The sequence below is a fragment of the Ovis canadensis genome, chromosome 14 (genome assembly GCF_042477335.2).
Source record: "Ovis canadensis isolate MfBH-ARS-UI-01 breed Bighorn chromosome 14, ARS-UI_OviCan_v2, whole genome shotgun sequence".
NCBI lineage: Eukaryota > Metazoa > Chordata > Mammalia > Artiodactyla > Bovidae > Ovis > Ovis canadensis.
This window is the reverse complement of record NC_091258.1, coordinates 62,737,752-62,757,779: the sequence shown is the minus strand read 5'-3', so window position 1 is coordinate 62,757,779 and position 20,028 is coordinate 62,737,752. Positions and strand designations below refer to the sequence as shown.

General features: G+C 49.6%; 1 protein-coding gene across 1 annotated transcript in view; it reads right to left on the bottom strand.

Moving 5' to 3' along the window:
* The window catches only part of SPTBN4 (spectrin beta, non-erythrocytic 4), a 75,610-nt gene extending 58,645 nt beyond the window's left edge, over positions 1-16,965 (bottom strand). The window contains exons 1-6 of the mRNA XM_069550768.1: positions 16,794-16,965; positions 6,685-6,836; positions 5,383-5,556; positions 4,182-4,273; positions 3,044-3,124; positions 1,430-1,545 (exon numbers count right to left, since the gene is read on the bottom strand). Of these exons, the coding sequence (XP_069406869.1) occupies positions 1,430-1,545; positions 3,044-3,124; positions 4,182-4,273; positions 5,383-5,556; positions 6,685-6,836; positions 16,794-16,965 (787 nt within the window). The remainder of the gene's footprint in view (positions 1-1,429; positions 1,546-3,043; positions 3,125-4,181; positions 4,274-5,382; positions 5,557-6,684; positions 6,837-16,793) is intronic.
* Positions 16,966-20,028: the final 3,063 nt, after the last annotated feature.

Sequence of the window (20,028 nt, the reverse complement as noted above, 5' to 3'; positions counted from 1 at the left end):
GACATCCAATAAACACCCACTCTGCACCAGGCACTGTAAGAGGCAGGGCAGAGGAGTGATTAAGCCCCTGAATTCTGGAATCAGAAAGTACTGTTTACTGGGTTTTCAGTGCGATGCTAGACGAGTGACTCCACCTCTCTGAGCCTTCCTTTCCATCAGTTTAAGACAGGATCGATGACTTCTATCCAACTGAATCGGTGTGAGGATGAAAGGGAACAGTGTTGACACAATTTCCAGCCATGTGCCTAGCACATCATAGGGGCTCAGAAAAAGGAAGCAATCATTATTTCAGATACAGGGGATTGGTGGGGCATGATCATGGCCATTACCCTAGAGATGGGGGGTTGGTATTGGGTGTGATCATGAATTTGGAATGAGGTTGAAGTCAGGGGTGGGGCTGGGGACAGACTGAAAATGGGAAGGGGTTGGGGATGAGGGCAGAGCTGTGGATGCAGGCAGAAATAGGGATGGGCTGGGGATGGGAATGAAGATAGTGTTGGAGATTGGGTTGGGGGTGGTGTTGGCTTTAGGGATGGGGCTGGGGTTGGGGGGATTGGGTTTGGCAGGGAGGTGATTAAGGATGGGGTTGAAAGTGAAAGTCGCTCAGTCATGTCCAACTCCTTGGGATCCCATGGACTATACAGTCCATGGAATTCTCCAGGCCAGAATACTGAAGTGGAGAGCCTTTCCTTTCTCCAGGGAAACTTCCCAGCTCAGGGACAAAACCCAGGTCTCCCGCATTGCAGGTGGATTTTTTACCAGCTGAGCCACAAGGGAAGCCCAAGAATGGGGTTGGGACTACTATATTTAAAATAGATAACCAACAAAGACCTACTGTATAGCACATGGGACTCCACTCAATGTTTGTGGCAGCCTGGATGGGAGCGGAGGATGGGAGCGGAGTTTGGGGGAGAATGGATACGTGTATTTGTATGGCTGAGTCCCTTCCCTGTTCACCTGAAACTATTACTATCACAGCATTGTTAATTGCCTATACCCCAATACAAAAGTAAACAGTTTTTGTTTTTTAAAAAAAGGATAGAGTTGGGGAAGGAGGGTTAAGTTGAACTCAGGAATGGAGATAGGGTTGGGTTTGAGACAGAGATGAACAGGAATTCCCTGGCAGTCCAGTGGTTAGGACTACAGGCTTTCACTGCCAAGGACACAGGTTCAATCCCTGATTGGGGAACTAAGATCCAGCGAGTCCCACAGAGTGGCCAAAAAAAAAAAAAGGTAGAGAAGGAGAAAGCAGCAGATATGGAGCCCGGAAGCAGGTAGGATTCTTGATGAGGAAGAGGTGGGGACTGGGAGGGAGTTAAATTTGAAATGATCCTGCGCTTTGGGCTGGTGTTGCAGCTGAGTTTGGGGGCAGCACTGGATTTGGGAGTCCCCCAGGAGGAAACCTGGGCTGGTGCCGTGCAGGGCTCACCCTCAGGGTCCAGGAGACGTGCCAGCCCCAAGTGTTGCTCAGCTGTGCGGAATGCTCTCTGCAGGTTGTAGTTGGCGTTGGACTTGGTGAGCTTGCTGAAGTCCACGAGATCAGGCCTGGGCAGGGGCACAGAGCGGGCAGGCAGCAGGCAGGCTCCAAAGCCGGTGGGCAAATGGGTGAAAAGACATCCTTGTCTGAGTCCCACCCAGGGCGAGGGCAGGAGGCGCACAACCCAGCCAAGGGGAAAGCCGTGTGTACTGGTGCATGTCTGTGGACCATGTAGCTGTGGGGCGAGCTCTGCGTGAGGGCATGTGTAAAGAAAAGTGAAGTCACTCAGTCGTGTCCAATCCCATGGACTGTACCCTACCAGGTTCCTTCGTCCATGGAATTTTCCAGGCAAGAGTACTGGAGTGGGTTGCCATTTCCTTCTCCAGGGACTTTTCCTGACCCAGGGATCGAACCCAGATCTCCCACATTGCAGGCAGACGCTTTCCCCTCTGAGCCACCAGGGAAGCTCGCGTGTACGTCTGACTATGACGCTCACGTGTCTATGTGGGTGGGCTCTGTACTGTATTGTGTGAGGTGTGAGGTCCGGAGCCCACCCTCTTGACTCAAACCCCAGCCCAGCCTTTTCCTGGCTATCACTCTGCGTGAGTTACTGTCTTGCCGTGTGCCTCCATTTCCTCCTTTGCAAAAAGGGGAGAATAATAGGCTCTGCCTACAGGCTCACTGAATAGTAAACGACTTATTGGAAAGCACTTAGAACATGCCGGGTACACTCAGTGATGTTCCCATTGTTAGCAGGACTCCAGTCAGAGCTTGTGGGTTGATGGGCATGTAGGTGGGGCTGGGCCTCCCCGTATACACGAGTGTGTACGTGTGGGTTCTGGCTTCCTTCACACTGGAAGCAAGTCCCTTCCAGCCTCAGGCCTCAGTTTCCCCCATCTGTCGTATGAACAGACCGTTACTATGGATTGCGTGTATGTGCTCAGTCGCTTTAGTCGTGTCCAGCTCTTTGCAAGCCCACGGGCTGTAGCTGGCCAGGCTTCTCTGTGCATGAGATTCTCCAGGCAAAAATACTGGAGTGGGTTGCCACGCCCTCCTCCACGTTATGGATCATGATGCAGGTGTAATTTATCTGGGAGCCCTTCCTCAGCCAGCTCGGCACCAGACCCTAAAGCAGGAATAGGTGGGTGTGCAGGGAGCCAGAAGGGGGACTTGGGGGCTCACTGTGAGGAAGAACTTTCTGAGAGGAGAGGGTGCTGTGCACACACCAGATTCAACCATTCATAGCAAGTGAGCTGCCCATCCTGGGACCACCCAAGCAGCAGGTCCATGTAGAAGTTGTATATGTGAATGAGTGTATGCGGTGTGCCCACATCTATGGGAGGGCATAAAGGTCTCCATGTGTGCACAGGGTCTGTGTGTGTGTGCATCTCTGTGTAAATGTGTAACAGCATGTGTATGAATGGAAATGCGTATGGAAGCAGAGAGGTGAAGGGAGTGGGTTCTGTGTCTGTGAGTGGCATCTGTACACATCCATGTACAGGTGAGTATCTGAGGGACAGGGTGGGGGTAGGGTGCAGGGCAGAGCTGCCCCAGGCCAGCTGGTACCTGTGCCGGTGAATGAGGGCATTGAAGGCCAAGCCGTCACGCCAGCTGGTGGTGAAATTCTGGATGTTTACCTCGGGGTAACTGGCAGCGTGGAAAGGAGAGACAGAGGCAGGCAGAGATGGAGAAAGTCCAGAGGAAAGAGGGAGGGAGGAAGAGACAGAGATGGATTGATGGATGGATAGATAGATGATAAAAGATAAATGATAGAAAAGTAGGTAGGTAGACAGATGGGCAGACAGACGCAGGTGATACACAGGTATATGAGGAAAGGAAGGAAGGACGGAGGGAACACAGAGGTGGAGACAGCATGGGGAGAAGGAGGGGGAGCGAGATTGAGAGGGACGGGAGATGAGCAAGAGAGAGACAGAGGGAAGAAGGAAAAGGGACAGAGAGAGAGAGAGATACAGAGGTGGGGAAAGGAAGAAGGGAGGAGAGAGAAGAGAAGGGGGAGAGAGTGATCAGAACAAGGAAAAGCAGATATAGAGGTAAAGACAGACACACGGAAGAACAGATAGCACTGCAAGACAGACCGGGAGCCCCAGGAGGACGAGAGACAGAGAACGCCAGTCTCCATCCATGCCTGCCCCTACCTCCTTCCTCCCCAGGCTGCTCTCCAGAGGGCACTTGAGTTTCAGGCCAGGCCCTTCCCAGCAGGACAGAGTTGCAGGACCAGGGGGCATGCCCAGCGGTGTCTGTGTGTCCCCTCTTCTCAAACCCACTGAAGATACCAGGACCCTGAACTTCCCACCCCAGCTGCCTGAGCCCTGGGTGTGCTCTCCTAGGCTGAGGGGGCTACTTTCAAGGGTGTAGGGTGGGGGACAGCTCGAGAATCGGGCCCAGGGGTCCCACACAGGTGCACTTGAGGCCTCTAGAGGTGCAGGACCAAGTGGGAGGAGAGAAGGGAGCAGGCTGGGGGCACACCCCACCTCCCGGCATTATTCCCCTGAGGAGTCCAGGTTCTTTCAGACTGTGATACAGGTTACACTGTGACACGGGATTGTGATACATCAAGGCTGAAAGAGTTTGGTAACTTCAGATGTAACTTTTGACGCTGAGGACTTGAGCCGCCCCTTGCACCCCTGTCCCAGAAGGAAGCCCAGAGGTGAGGGCCTGGCTCCCCTGAGGACGGGGGACTTACCCAGCTGTCTTCATCTGACACCACAAGAGCAGCGCGTCCTTGGCTGAGCGTGTCTCTCTGTTGTCCTCAGTCTCAATCTTGATGACTTGAATCTGTAAGGACACAAAACATGGCTGCTGGGGTCTGGAGGGCTTGAGGCTGGGAGACACCCCACCCACACCCTGCGGGGACAGAGGATATGGGAGAGGCAGCTTCAGGCTCAGGGTGGGGGCACCAACTCTCTCTCCCTCCCCTTCCCCTATGGCATGTCCATTCCCCCCTACCCTACCTGGCCCCTTCTTCACCTGCCTATGCCCCACCCCAGTCCAGCTCCAGCCTCTTCCTTGGGCTTCCAGCTCCCAATCTTGGTGATGACCTCCAATCCAGAGGGATATTTCTAAGTCTGATGATGCCTTTTCTCTTGATAAAACTCTAATTTCTCCCCATCTCAGACAGAATAAGATCAGATTGTTAACCACAGATCACCTAGGCCCTGCCGAGACTTCTGACTCATCTCCTCCCTGTCTCCCCCTTGCCTCCCAGTCTCAAGTCATACTGGTCTTTCTGTTCCTGCAAGAAGCCAAGTTCATTCCCACCCCAGGGACTTTGCATCTGCTGTGCCCTCTGCCTGGAATGCTTTTCCCTTTCATCTTCGTAATCATTCGGCCACCAGCCTCTCCCCAAGCCCTTCTCTGGTCCATACGATCCCTATTACTGCTTTATCATAATCTATTCTTTTCTGCATGGCTCTTTTTTTTCTTCTCTGCTTAGAATTGGTCCTTTTCCCACACATATCTTGTTTACATATTGATGGGCTTATTTATTATCTGTCTACTGCTGCCCCCCATGTCTTGCTCCATAAAGACAGAAAATTTGTCTGTTTTGTTTCTGAACTGGAGCAAGACTGCCTGGATTCCCATTCCAGCTCCACTACCCAGCTGTGTGACCTTGAGCATAGTACTTCACCTCTCTGGGCTTCAGTTTCCTTGTTGGTAAAATGGGATAATGAATAATATCTAATTTATGGGGTTATTGTGCATATTAAATGCCAAGTGCTTAGAACACAGTAAAATCTATATACATGATGATTGTAATGATGGTGTTGTGTCCTGGAGCATATTAGGAATATTTCTGGAATGACTGGATGAGTGGGTGAGGGACAACCTCTTAAGGCCTCCCTCCGGGGGGTGGGCTGGGCTGGGCTGGGGTCACTTGGGATCACCTGGAAGCGAAGGATGATGGTCCAGACCAGCCCCAAGGTCAGTCGGTGGTTCCCATCCACGATGTCATGTGAGCCCACGTTCTCCAGGTGCACACGCTGCTCCTTCAGGAACTGCAGGGCCTTGTCTACGTTTTCCAGTGAGTGGATCCTCATGCGACCACGCGTGGGCCTTGGCTAGAGAGGCAGGGGTATTAGAAGAGCCAGGGCCTGGCCAAGAGCACGTGCCCTCGATCCCACCTCTTTCAAAGAAGGTCATCTACATAACTAGGCCCCTCTACCCCTGGTCCAGGCCACGCCCCCTCAGCCTTATCAAAGACCCAGGATCCAGTCCTTCTAAAGAGGCTCTGCACCACTCATAGCCAGACCCCTTCTAAGTCGTGTCCTTTCAGGGCTTATTCTAGTTCCTGGCCCCGCCCCTTCAAGTTAAGCTCCACCTCTAAACTGATAGCCACACCTTTTATCATGAAGCCCCGCCCCTTTCTCGTAGTCTTACTCCCGCCCCTTCCATTGGATCTCCCTCCCAGGCCACCACTGTTTTGCCGCTAGTCCCATGACCACACCCCTCACTTCCTCCTCTTCAGATTTCTGCCTAGAGCCACGCCCACTCCTTTCAAGCCCCGCCCCACTCCAGGAGTCTCCTCTTTATGCTGCTGTTCAGTTGCTCTATTCCTTTCAAGGGCGCTCCTGTTCTATACCATGTGCCCCTCATGACTTCCAGAGCTTCAGGCTCTGGTCCTTTCATCAATCTCTAGCTCCATCATAACCCCACCCTTTGCAATGAAGTCCCATCCAAGCCCAGAAATACAACTGTAGCCCATACAATAAGCCGTATCCATACAAGAGTTCCATTTAATCCCCAGACTCCCGCAACCTCGGCCTCACTTTTCCGATGACAACCACACCCTCAACCACAGACCCCTGCAACAGAGTTCTGCCCCAATTTTATAGCCCTGCCTCCTGCTACCGCATATCCAAGCCAAGCCCTTCTAATAAAGATCCACCCTTCTCCATTAGCCGCCCCCCACCACCACTTCCAGTGGAGCCCCACCCAAGCCCAGAGTTCCTCCCTGAAGGACAGCCCTCTCCTTAGACAGAGTCCCACCTCTGTTCCAAGCCAGATCCCAGGCTCTTCCCAACTAAGCTCAACCCTGTGCCATGGCCCCGCCCACCCGAATGAGGGGCCTCTAATCCACTCAGTCTTTCTAGTAAGCTCCATCCACCCATTAGCCTGGCCCTGTATACAGTAGCCCAGCCCGAGACTCCAGGGCGGCCCCCTTTCCCCACCCCTTCTGGCCCCCTCACCAGCTGCTCCCCAGACAGCACTTCCAGCAGCCGCGTGAGCACGAAGCCATCCCTGAGGTCTGTATAGAGGTCCCCGATGTGGCAGCCAACACGGGCGAGGTGCGAGTTCACCCACTTGGTGAAGGTTTTCTTCTGCACGGCCTCCCGCTCATCTGAAGGACAGGTCCTGATGAGCCCCCAGCTCCTCCAGGAACTCCGCCTTCCAGTTTCACCCCAGCCCTCCAAGGCCCAGGCAGTTCTTGCCCAGGCCCAGCTCTCTGCAACTATCAGGTCTTTTGCAGGTGCTTCCTCCTATCTGGGACGCCCTTCCCTCGCCCCTCTCTGCTGTCCTTTAAAATTTTCCTGAGATATCAGTTGCATAGGAAAACTGTCTTGTGTCTTAGCCTAGTCAGCTCTGTTCATTTGTTCAGTAAGTATTCAAGCATCCACTATGTGCCTGGCACTGTTCTGGGCTCTGAATTCAGTCAGAGCCCTTTCCTGGCAGAGTTCAGTTTAGTGGGGGCACAGATCATAAGCTGGGGCCTCCCCAGTGGTTCCACGGTAAAGAATCCGCCTGCAATGCAGGAGACGCATGTTTGATCCCTGGGTGGAGAAGATCCCTTGGAGGAGGAGATGGCAACCCACTCCAGTATACTTGCCCGGGAAAATCCCATGAACAAAGGCGCCTGGTGGGCTATAGTCCTTGGGGTTGCAAAGAGTCGGGCACGACTGAGTGACTAAGCACACAGGTAATAGACTAGGGAGTCACAGAGGGTTAAGGAGGGAGGAGAGGATGAGTGTTGGGTCTCAGGAATATGCCCGGCTGCTGTGGGGAGGGTACATCTGAGAGGGCAAGAATGGCAGCCTGGAGCCCAGGGAGGAGATTGGGGAAAGGACTCCGGAGAGAGGCTGGACCAGGGCAGACACTGAGGGGATGGGGGAGGGGGGCATCTTGGAGTTATTTAGAGATGAAAAAGTAAGGGTTAGCCACTGACAGGCTGTGGGGGAATGACGAGGAAGGCCTATGCTAGACTGCATGTTCCCTGAGGGCAGGAGCCACATCTTCCACTCTGTAGCTGCTGGATTGCCAGGTTTCCCCCATCCCTGGGGCAAGAGTGGGCTTGGGATGACTTAAGGGGGAGGTGCCAGGTGGGAAGGATGTATGCAACTTCTCCTCGCTGCTTACCAGGAAATTGTTTGGGACCTCTCTTCCTGTCATTTCTTTTTTAAATAACAGTTTTAGTATGAGCTATACTTCCCATACTATAGAATTTGTCCTTCTAAGTTGTAAATTCAGTAGTTTTTAGCATATTCACAGAGTTATACGACCATCACCTCTATCTAATATCAGAACACTTTGATCACCCCAGAAAAGAAACCCCATACCTGTTAACAGTCACTCCACATTCCACCTTTTCCTAACCCTAGGCAACCGTTCATCCATTTTCTGTCTCTAAGGATTTTCCTACTCTGGATATGGGATCATGCAACATGCGACCTTTTGTGTCCGACTTCTTTCACTCAGCATAATGTTTTCAAGGCTCATCCATGTTGTGGTATGTAGCAGTTTTTTATTCCTTTTTACAGCTAAGTAATATTCCATGCATGCGTGAGTCCTGAGTCACTCAGGTGTGTCCCATTCTGTGCGACCTTATGGACTGTAGCTCCCCAGGCTCCTTTGTCCATGGAGATTCTTCAGGCAAGAATCCTGGAGTGGGTTGCCTTGCCTTCCTCCAGCCGATCTTCCCCACCCAGGGATCGAACCCACGTCTCTTATGTCTCCTGCATTGGCAGGTGGGTTCTTTACCACTAGCACCACCTGGGAAGCCCCAGTGGTCCATTGTATGGATATACCATTTACTACCTGGTCAGGGAACTAGATCCCACATAACTAAGACCAAGCTCAGCCAAATAAATAATAGATAAAATTAAAAAATAAATGTTTTTTGAATATACAGAAACAACCCAGTGAATCCGAATAGCATACCTTGTTTGCTTGAATGTGGCTTGTGTGCTTTTGGATGGGATGGGGGGGCCTGTGTGAACACATGATCCCTCATCACACATAAGGAAGTGATGACGGGAAATATGTAAATAGAGTGTTTGCTTATCCTGCCTCTGACAGCCAATGCCCAGAGCAGATTGCAGTTCATGCTGAGGCCCGAGTGGAACTTGAATGCATCCCCTGAGAGGGGCAGAATGAGGGCAACTGGATTCAACTCTGCCTTTACTAGCGACAGGCTATGTTGGGAAAAGCCCAAAGCCCATCCCTCCTCTTTGGGCCTCTGTTTTCCCATTTCCAAAATGAGGGGTTTAGACTAGGTCAGGGTTACTTCAGTGGGCTCTGGGGGACCCTGGGTGTTTGGGAATGCATGCTTGGAAAACAAGGACTCGGGAGAATAGTTTTTAATTTTGTAACTTCATTTCTGTGATCTGCAAAGAAAATTAATAGTAACACATCCTGGATGGAGTTCCCTGGTAATCCAACAGAGGCGACATGGGTTTGCTCCTTGGTCTGAGAAGTTTCCACATGCTGCAGGGCACCTAAGCCCACGAGCTGCCACTAGGGAATCCCCCTCTCCTAGAGCCTGTGTTGTGCAGTAAGAGAGGCCACTGCAGTGAGAAGCCTGTGCACCAAAGTAGCCTCCGCTCACCGCAACTAGAGAAAGCCTGAGTGCAGCAACTAAGACGCAGCAGTGCAGCCAGTAAATAAATACTCTTTTAAAAAAGAAGAAACACATCCTGGACTGTCTAGATGGTGACTTTATAGAGAACTATGCAGTGAGATTTGGGAGTTTGTGATTACAGTCTCGTTAGCATGGAGCTGGGGTCCAGAACTGAAATGCCCACCGGGGCCAGGCAGGCTCCACAAGGGAGAATGAGGCCCTGCTAAAAGGGAGCAGCAGCCACACAGCCCCGCACGACTGGAGCCTCACAGGAGTGAAGGCCCAGTGCTGCCACACCACGTGATAGCCCACGAGGTGCCAAAAATCTGGAGACAAGAATCTCCCTATTTTTAAATGCTGGCAACTGATTTACGTTTTTATAAAACACAGTGGGGTTGAAACCAAATGTGTCCTAGAGTGCCAGTTCTGGCCTAAGTTGACATTGAATGTTGGCTGAGCTGGTGAGTGTGTGCAGCTACCTCCGCATGGAAGTGGGTGCCTTCCATCTGCCCCTCTGGTGCCACCTCCTCTCTGGTGCACCTGCTGTGAGCCCAGGGAGGCTGGCCAGGGTGGACCGTGGGAATGGGCTCTTGGGCCATTAGAGGTCTGGCTAGCAAGAGATGAGGGGAGAGAGAAAGGGCTGAGGGATCCATTTCCTCCCCAGGGTTCCCTAGTGGTAAAGAATCCGCCTGCCAATGCAGGAGACATAAGAGACACCGGTTCGATCCCTGGATCAGGAAGATCCCCTGGAGGAGGGCATGGCTTCCCTGGTAGCTCAGAGAGTAAAGAATCTACCTGCAACACAGGAGACCTGGGTTCGATCCCTAGGTTGAGAAGATCCCCTGGAGGAGGAAATGGCAACCCACTCCAGTATTCTTGCCTGGGAAATCCCATGGACAGAGGGGCCTGGTGGGCTACAGTCCATGGAGTCGCAAAGAGTTGGACATGACAGAACAATGGCAAACACTTTCACTTTCCTTGCTTGACCAGGCTTCCCCCAGGGCCTGGTGGTGCTCCCTACAGCCCCCACTCCTGCCGGGGATGCCTCGCTCCCCTCTCAGCACTCCCTGCCCTGTCCCAGTCCCCGGGGTCTCCACACGTCTGTAAACAGTCCCTTCCTTAAATTCTCCTTTTTGAGGAGCCCATTAACTTCCTCCTGGTCCTCTAGCTGCCACACACATCTTTGGGTTGTCAAGACTCCAAGTCAAATTACAATTGTTCTTTGTCTGCCATTGTGTACATACTATTTTGCGATTTCTATATTCTTCCCCACTGTGGCAGTCACCGATTACAAGCGAAATGCAAGCCTGCGACTTCCTTGACAGTCCCGTGGTTAAGATTCTGCACTTCCAATGCAGGGGACGAGGGTTCCATCCCTGGTCAGGGAACTAGGTCCCACATGCTGTGCAGTGTGGCCAAAAACAATTTTTTTAAGTGAAACTCATTTCCTTAGAATAAGACTTTAATTTTTTCACATATTTACTACATCAAGATTTTCATAGAGCAGGGACTAATCTATATTGGTTTCCAAGAAAGGATAGAGACAATATGTAAATGATACATTAGATATTAGTCTGGGAAAAGTGAGGAAGTTGGAGATACCAGGTATTGATGGAAACATGGGAATATCATAACCCTCATGCCAGCTGGTGGGCAGCAATTGTGTTAGTCACTCAGTCATGTCCGACTGTTTGGGACCCCATGGGCTGTTACCCACCAGGCTCCTCTGTCCATGGAATTCTCCAGGCAACAATACTAGAGTGGGTAGCCATTCTCTTCTTCAGGGGAATTTTCCAGACCCAGGAATCAAACCTAGGTCTCCTGCATTGCAGGCAGATTCTTTACCATCTCAGCCACCAGGGAAGCCCACTCTGAAGACAATCTGAGTCAAATTAGTGCGCTCCCTCTGTGAGCCAACAATTCTTTCCCGACGTATATGTTCTATAAACGTTCCCACATGGGTTTTTTTTTTAATGTTTATTATTTATTTATTTGGCTTCACCAAGTCTTAGTTGCAGCGTGTAGGATCTAGTTTCCTGACCAGGGACTGAACCCAGGTCCCCTGCATTGGGAGGGCAGGGTCTCAGCCACTGGACCACCGGGGAAGTCCCTCCACTCTGGTTTATAAGGAGCACACATGATGATGCCTCAGCGCAGTGCTGTTTGCTGGGAGGGGGAAGGGACAGGTTGAGGGCTGGAGAGAGCCTGGTTGTCCATCCCTGGGGAAGTGGAGCATGGCGGATATACACCGTCAGCTCCAGGCAGCAGTTAGACTAGAGGCACACAGAGCCACATGGATGAGTCTTGAGGCTCAAAGCCACAGCGCTGAATGAGAACATAATGCCAAAAATGCAATCGAGACTATGATAAAACATGCATCGATTAGCCATACCTGTATGTACAAACCCACACATATAGGGCTCCCAGATTTACAACAAAGTGAAATGGCAGTTCAGTAGGGAAAGGAAAGTCTCTTCAATAAGTGGAGCTGAGTCAACTGGACATTCATGGAGCAGGGCAGGGTGGGGGAGAAAAGAACTTTGACCCACACTGTATACAATAATAAATATACTAAATACCATCTGGCTTATAAACCTAAATGTGAAATGAATGCAATAATGCTTTCAGAGGAAAACATGAAAGAATATCTCCATGACCTTGGTGCAGGCAGTTTCTTACACAAGACACAGAGTGTGAGCCATATAGGAAATCATGATTAAATAATTATCAAATTAAACTACCTTTAAATTAAGAAACACTGTTCATCAAAAGGCAACACTAAGGGCTTCCCTGGTGGCTCAGTGGTAATGAATCTCCCTGCCAATACAAGAGACACGGGCTTGACCCCTGATGTGGGGAGATCCCACGTGCTGTGGAGCAACTAAGCGCCACCACTACTGAGCCCACACGCACTAGAGTCCAGGCTCCACAATAAGAGAAGCCATCACAACGAGAAGCCCGAGCACGGCAAGGAAGAGTAGCCCCTGCTCACGACTAGAGAGCCCTCGACGCAACGAAGAGCCAGCACAGCCAAAAATAATAAATAAAATTATTTTTTATAGGCAACATTAAGAGAATGAAAAGACAAGCCACATAGTGGGAGAAAATATTCAGAACACATATATCAGACCAAGGGTTTGTACTTAAAGTATATAAGAATACCCACAAAACAGAAAAAAGGCAGGAAGGGATTTCTGTGGCTGTCAAGTGGTTAGGACTCTGTGCTTTGAATGGAGGGGGTGAGGGTTTGATCCCTGGTTGGGGAATTAAGCTTCCATACACTGCCTGTTAGTGCAGCCAAAAAAAAAAATTAACAAGAAAGTAGACAAAAGGCTTGAATGGGCACTTCACAGGAGCATATCCAAAGAGTAAATCTTTGAAGAGGCGCTCCACTTCGTTAGCTGCTTTTAGTCATCAGGGAAATGCAGATTAAAACCACAATAGAATGCACATCCATCAGAATGGTTAAAATTACAAAGACTGACCATACCAAGGGTTGGATGTACAGCCACTGAATCATTCATACACTGCCGGTGGGAATGTAAAATGATCCAAACCAGAAGGTTCTTCTAAAGTTTAGATATACACATACCAAGTGACACAACAATTTCATTCCTGGGTGGGTATAAGCTATTAGAAATGAGTGCCTGTATCCTACACAGTTTAGAACAGCAATAATCTGTAATAGCTTGTGATACCACTAGTTACTAGTTTGTAATCTTCTGGTTTGTGATAGTCCCAAAGTAGAAGGAACTCAAATGCTCATCAACAGATGAACGGATAAGCTATGCCATAATCACATTGTGGAATATTATACAGCAATGAAAAGGAACAGCCTACAAGTACAGGTAGATACGGATGAATCTCATGAGCCGAGCGCTGAGCAAGTCAAACCAAACACAGAGGGGTACCCATTACATGATCCTATTTCTATAAAGTTCAAGTGCCAGCAAACTGAATGTACACTGTTAGATGCTAAGACAGTGTTTACTCCCAGGATGACATAGAGGCAGCCTGAGGGGGGCTTCTCTGGGGCTGTCAGAGTCTGTTTCCCAATCTAGTTATAAGGGGGTACTCATCGTGGAAATGCTGGCCATACAATATATTTGAGTTTCTCTGTGGATGTGATATTTTAATAAAGAGTTTAAAAATATGGATCCATGCACAGGAATTAGCAATGCATATTGCAGTTATCCACATGCAGAGAAAAAGATTTGCATTAAAACAATCAGAACGATTGCCTATAAGAGAGAAAGCATTGATGTGAGATTTGGGAATAAAAGAGAATCAAAGAGTAGATCAAGAGAATAGGGACCTCGGGGCCTTCCCTGGTAATCCAGTGACTAAGACTCTGAACTCCCAATGCAGGGGCCCCCGGTTCGATCCCTGGTCAGGGAACTAGATCCCACACGTTGCAACTAGGAGTTCAAATGCCACAACTAAAAGACCCTACATGCTGCAACTAAGACCCGAAGCAGACAAATAAATACATTCTTTTTTTTTTTAAGAGAGAGAAAGAATGGGGCCTCACACAGACACATGAGACCAGCGAACCACAAATTCTCTGAGCACAGGATCCAGACAATTTTTTAAATAAATTCATGCAAAAACATTTACAGAGGACTCTGCTCAAAGATTTAGCTTTAGTTTGAATAAAGAAAACCACGAGAGAAGTGGGCAAAGGGATGCAAAAGAAAATGCGCGGTAGCTGTCTATGTCATAGTAATATTTTGCGCAGTAGGATAGCAGCATCTTGACGTCATTGTTAAGCGGAAGTTACTGGTTTTGCGGTTTGAGTCTCAATCCAATTTATGTGTTTTAGTTGCAGAACAAGCCTAAGAGATATAAGCAGAGCTGTGTGTTTTTGTACATTTTAGAAAACCATAGTTCAATGATAATAGTTACATGTGGAATCTAAAATACGACACAAATGAAACAGAAAACAGACTCACAGGCACAGAGAATGTGGGGGTGGGAACTGGCAGTTTGGGATTAGCAGGTGTAAACCATTATAAATGTATAGAATGGATAAACAGCAGGGCCCTACTGCATAGCACAAGGAGCTATATTCAATATCCTGTAATAAGCCACAATGGAAAAGAAAAAAGACAACAGAAAACCGCAGTTGTGATAATTTAAGTAGACACAGGGAGTATGTGAGAAAGCTTTTTTCCTTAAAGGGGGTCCCTACATTTCTCTGGACTAAATGCTGTCTCAAGTGTCTGGGGCTGGTGTTCTCGAATCAGTGGTTCTTAAAGTTGTAGAGTCCTTGATCCTCACATTGCCACATCCCACCTCTGCATAAAATCTCCCCATAGTCCCAGGTGCCCTCAGACTCTTCAGAATGGCCAACAAGGCCCCTCAAGATCTGGCTGCCACTGCCTCCTTTCCCATCATCATTTACTCACCATACTCACCACCTCACTCCAGCTATTCTCAACTTCTGGAGGTCTTGCCTGTGCTGTTCCCTCCCTCTGGAATATTCTTCCACTCTCTTCCCCAGCATTCACTCCTGTTTGTCCTTTGGAGCTCAGCTTAGCCATCTTCTCCTCCATGAAGCACTCTGATCCTCTCTCCTGAATCAGGCCCCTCATCTGGGCTCCTACAGCTCTGAGCTTCCCCATCTGGCCTCTGCCCGTGCCTCCCCCATCTCGGCTCTGATTCCTGTGGTTCATCACAGCCAGGCTGGATCTAACTTTCCCACTGGACTGGATCTAACTTTCCCACTGGACTGGGAGCCCTGGAGAAGCAGGACCTGGGCTGCCTCAATCACCACTATGTCCCCCCTTTGTCCAAGCACAGAGCAGGCACTGCCTAAATATTTTGTGGATGAAATAATAAATTCTAGAATTCTAAGTGGATACATTCCCAAGGACTTAAATCTAAGAATCTAAAAATACATTTTTGGGACATTCCTGGTGGTCTTGTGGTTAAGACTGCACTTCCAATGCAGGGGACATGGGTTCAGTCCCTGGTTGGAGACCTAAGATCCCACAAGCTGTGAGGTACAACCAAAAAATAAAATACAGTTTTAAGTTTTCATGAGTATATGTTTATATCCTTCTAGATGTCGAAACCAGAGGAAACCAGCAATCCATGGGTTGAATCTGCACTTATTTTCAGTTTGCTTTTTTAAATTGGGAAATGGCAGATAAACATCAGAGCTAACAGCTCTGGGCCCACATTTCCTAGGGTTTAGAGCTGGTGACCAGTTGACCACAGCCCCCAGGCCACTCACTTGTGTATGTCACCTGCTTGCGAAGAGGCCCAGGAGTTTAACAAGATGCTCAACATCTTATAAAGTTCCAAGAATCTCAGTATTGAAGATCCCACGATTGTCAAATGCTGAGTTACTAACATTCTGAGATTCTGAGGGAACTGATACTGACTTTGGGATTTTAAGATTTCATGACTCTGAAAATATATATTTTATGTGCGTAACATGCCGCATTTCTGAGATATTAACATTCCAAGGGTCAACGTGCTAAGGGTCTAATGTTCTAAAGGCTTATGATTATGGAAGGGTCTTTGCTCATAAAACTTTAGTATTGATGATTAAACACTTCTGAGGTTCTAAAACTTCATGAATACAAAGTCCAAAGGATCAAGAACTTAAAGTTCCAAAGGTCTAAGGTCCTAAGATTCTATGCAGTTCTCTCGTCTTTCCTTATATTGTCCTAAAACATCAAAGTAGCGTGACCAACAATTCTAGTTGTCCCAAGACTGAGGGTTTCAGTGCAAAAAAAACATGAAGGTGTGGTCATTCTTTCTCAAAGTGCTCAGCATCCACATTTCTATGTATATTGTATGTATATTACAGTCTAGATTTCTGAGGCTTTAAGATTCTAAGACCCAACAATTAAAATGTTTAAGATCGGTGATTACAAAGTTCTGTTTACAAGAGTCTCCATTTCTAAAGGTCTTGGATTCAAAGAACCTCTGAGTATGACATTCCATGGTCCTAAGATGCTAGATGTCAGCATTTAGGGATTCTAAGGAAGCACACTTAGAAAGTCCCATGTTTCTGGGATTGTACATTTCTAAGGCTCTATGAGAGGTTTCCCAAGTGGCTCAGTGGTAAGAATCTGCCTGCCAATGCAGGAGACACAGGTGAGATCCCTGGGTCAGGAAGATCCCCTGGAGGAGGAAATGGCAACCCACTCCAGTATTTTTGCCTGAAGAATCCCATGGACAGAGGAGCCTGGTGGGCTAACAGTCCATGGGGCCACGAAGGAGTTGGACATACTTAGTAACTAAACAACAACAATACTGGACATCACAGATAGAGAACAATTTTCCATTATCGTGGAAAGTTCTACTGGAGAGTGCTGGTCTAAAGACTCAAGTTCCAAGTGTCTGTAACCCTCTTCCCATCCTCCAGGTCATCAAGGTATACAGATACCACCCCAGCAGTGCCTTCCCTTCCTTCTCTCCCACCTCCAACCCCAGCCCTCTTCCAGGTACCTGCCAAGGCCTTGATCCGGGAGCACTCAAAGAGAGAAGCTGCTGCAGTGGAGGCGGCCGGTTGCTCTCGCTCCCAGCCCCGATCGGGACTGTCCCAGCGGGCTGCAGGGTTGTTATTATTGGGGGCTGGCAGCCCCTCCATGTTGTCCACTTCCCCTGGTACCTGCGCCATTGGGGGAAATGAGGCCTAGGGATGAGGAGAGGCAGGTTAGGGATAGGGGCTGAGTTCGGAAGTCCCACTACTGTTTTAAAAATTTCGCACAGCCAAATAAATAGTTGCAGCATGCAGGATCTTCAATCTTCATTGTGGCCAGCGGGATATCTCCTTGTGGCACATGGGCTCTGTTTCCCTGACCAGGATCAAACCCAGACCCCCTGCATCGGGAGCATGGAGTCTTAGCCACTGGACCACCAGTAAAGTCTAGAGATCCCACCTCTAACAAGGACTGACTGTGAGTTCTGTCCCCTCTCTCACCTTCAGTTTCTCTGTCTTTAGAAGGGAGTGACATGCTAATAATGACAATAAATTTCACCCTAACCACATCATAGGGCTGTGGTCAAACACCCACCTTAACACCTAGCAGAGGGTAAGGGCTCAGCAAATTGTCACTGTTAGGACTCCATGGTGATCCAGTGGTTAAGACTCGGCTCTTCCACTGCAGGGGTCATAGGTTCAATCTCTAGTTGGGGAACTAGAGATTGAACCTATAAGATCCTGCATGCCACATGGCCTCCCCCATAAAAAACTGTCACTGTTATTGTTAGAATTATAGCATTGTTATCAATAGAACTCTATAAGGCAGTGACAACAATAATTAACATTTATTGAGCACTTGCACTGTGCTCAGTACTTTATATGCATTATATCTTATTTAATTCCCACAAATTTAACAATCTAAAGAAAGGCATTATTAGGCCTGTTTTACAGAGGAGGAAGCTGAGGCACAGAGGGGTTAATTCACTTGCCCCAAATCACACAGCTAGTGAGTAACCAGGATTGAAACTTAGTCACTGTGATTGAATAACTGCATTAACGGTCTCAATTCTTCATCCGTATAGCCACGTCCTCTGCCATATAGCTCCTCAGTGCTCTCCCACTCTGGGGACGGGAGGAATGAAAGAGTAGGGTTGAGTTGGGGGGAGCCCTACCCCCTGACTCTGGGCTTGGCCACATGACTTGCTTTGACCAATAGAATTAGATAGAAGCACTAGTGAGTTCTGAGCCCAGGACTCAGGAGATCTTGCATGTTTTTGCTTGTGTTTAACTGTGGCCATGAGAAAAACATAGCAAGGCTAGTCCAAGTCCAAGGCCCTCATCACAGCCAAGGCCAGCCTCAACAACCAACAGTCAATATCCCCCTACCCATCCTAATGGGGAAATAAGCTCAGATGAGCCCAAGTCACTGACCTCAGATTAACTCAAGGCTAAATAAATGCCTAGTGTTTTATGACACTGAGTCTGGGGGTGGTTTTCTTATGTAGCATTATTGTGGCACTAGCTGACTGACATATTGTCTGACTCTAGGGCAATGTTCTAGAACACTGCCAGATTGTAAATATGAAATTTAAGGGTGTGGGAGATGTTAGATACATCTCCTCCATTCTCTAGAATCCCAGGACTGATTCTAAGACTAAGAAAAGAGGGAGCTGGGAGGAGCTCAATATCCCCATTCTCAAAATATTCAGACAGTAGCCAACAAACCAGATTTTAGGAAGGCAGGGTCTAAGTCTTGGTCAATGTAGTAGAGACTGTCCCTTTCCATAGACACTCAAAAATCCATTATTATCCTTCCCTTTTTCCATGGAAACCTTTAAGCGGGCACCTGTGTGACCTTGGCCAAGTCACCTTTTCTAGGGCTCAGTTTGTTCATCTGTAAAATGGTAACAGTAGTACCCATTTCCTAGGGGTGTTTGAAGATGAGAGAATTAATGATGTGGGGAACATGGTATCTAGTACACAGTAAGCCCTCAATACACAGGCCTTGCTATTACTATTCATCCTCCAGTCACATAGCTTAGCACATCTAAGTGTCTGTGCTGAAGTCAGACAAAAATGAGTTCAAGTCTTACTGTATCTTTAAACCTGATTACCTTTGACTTGGCTTCTCCGTGCCTCGGTGTCCCACCCTGTTATAACGGTGAACACAACTGTTTCCTCAATGGAGGATACTTGGAGATGGAAAGGCACTTAGCACTTGGTGAGCTCTCGGTCAGGCTGGCGGGGGAACAGCCCTGTCTATTACGTTATTCAACGGGGAAGGAAGGGAGAAGGCGGTGGGGGAGGTGAAAAGGGGTGTCCTGAGGGCCCCAGGAAAGGTTGGTCGGGCGAGGCTGGGGATAGGAGCTGACAGCGGATGCTTTAACCCTTCCAAGGCCGCGCCTCTCTCTCCCTACAGTCTAGTCACCATTCCCAAGGAGGGAGGCCTGGGAAGGACAAGGCTTAGGTGGAAGACCCACGTATGGCGCTGAGGTTGGACTGGGGTAAGGGACTGGGGACTCATTCTGCCCTCGACCCTCTGCCTCCCCTAGCCGGGGAGACCCTCGGGGCTCAGGCCATGCCCACGGGGCGCGGGGGAGGGATGCTCAGGCAGGTGGGAAGATGCTGGAGGGAGGGGCTATCCGCCCCCAAGCCGCTCACCTGGCCCCGCGGCCGCCGGTGCCGCTGTCCCCGCTGCTCGCCGTGGCCGACCGCCCTCCCTGTCGGTGTCCTCGGCCCGGCCCGGCCCAGCCGGCTAGGCTCGGCCCCACCGGCTCCGCCGCTCGGCCAGATCCGCATGCGCCGCTACCGCCGGCGCGCCTCCTCCCGATCGCGTGGCCGCCGCGCTCGGCGCGCCCCCGGGACCCTCTCCCGCCCGCGGTTCCCCCGCCAACCCCCGCCGCCTGCAGCGCCTGCCCACGCGCGGCCACAAACCCGGCCACGGCGTGCGATACACAGCTGCAGGGCCCGGAGGCAGCGTCACACACAGTGCACACTCCCACGGGGTCACACACTCCCGCACTGCCACACACACGCGGGGTCTCATACAGCGTCACAAGGACTATCCACATCCACACGCTCACACTGTCGCCCCCTTATACGGGGTCACGCAGGGTCGAATATTCAAAGTATGTCACGCAGTCACAAGCTTGCACCAGGTCCCGCGCTGAAACGGTGCCCGACAGTGTCACACACTGTAAAACACTCAAATCGTGTCACCACCATTCACGTGGAGTCATATACGAGCACGCATGTGCC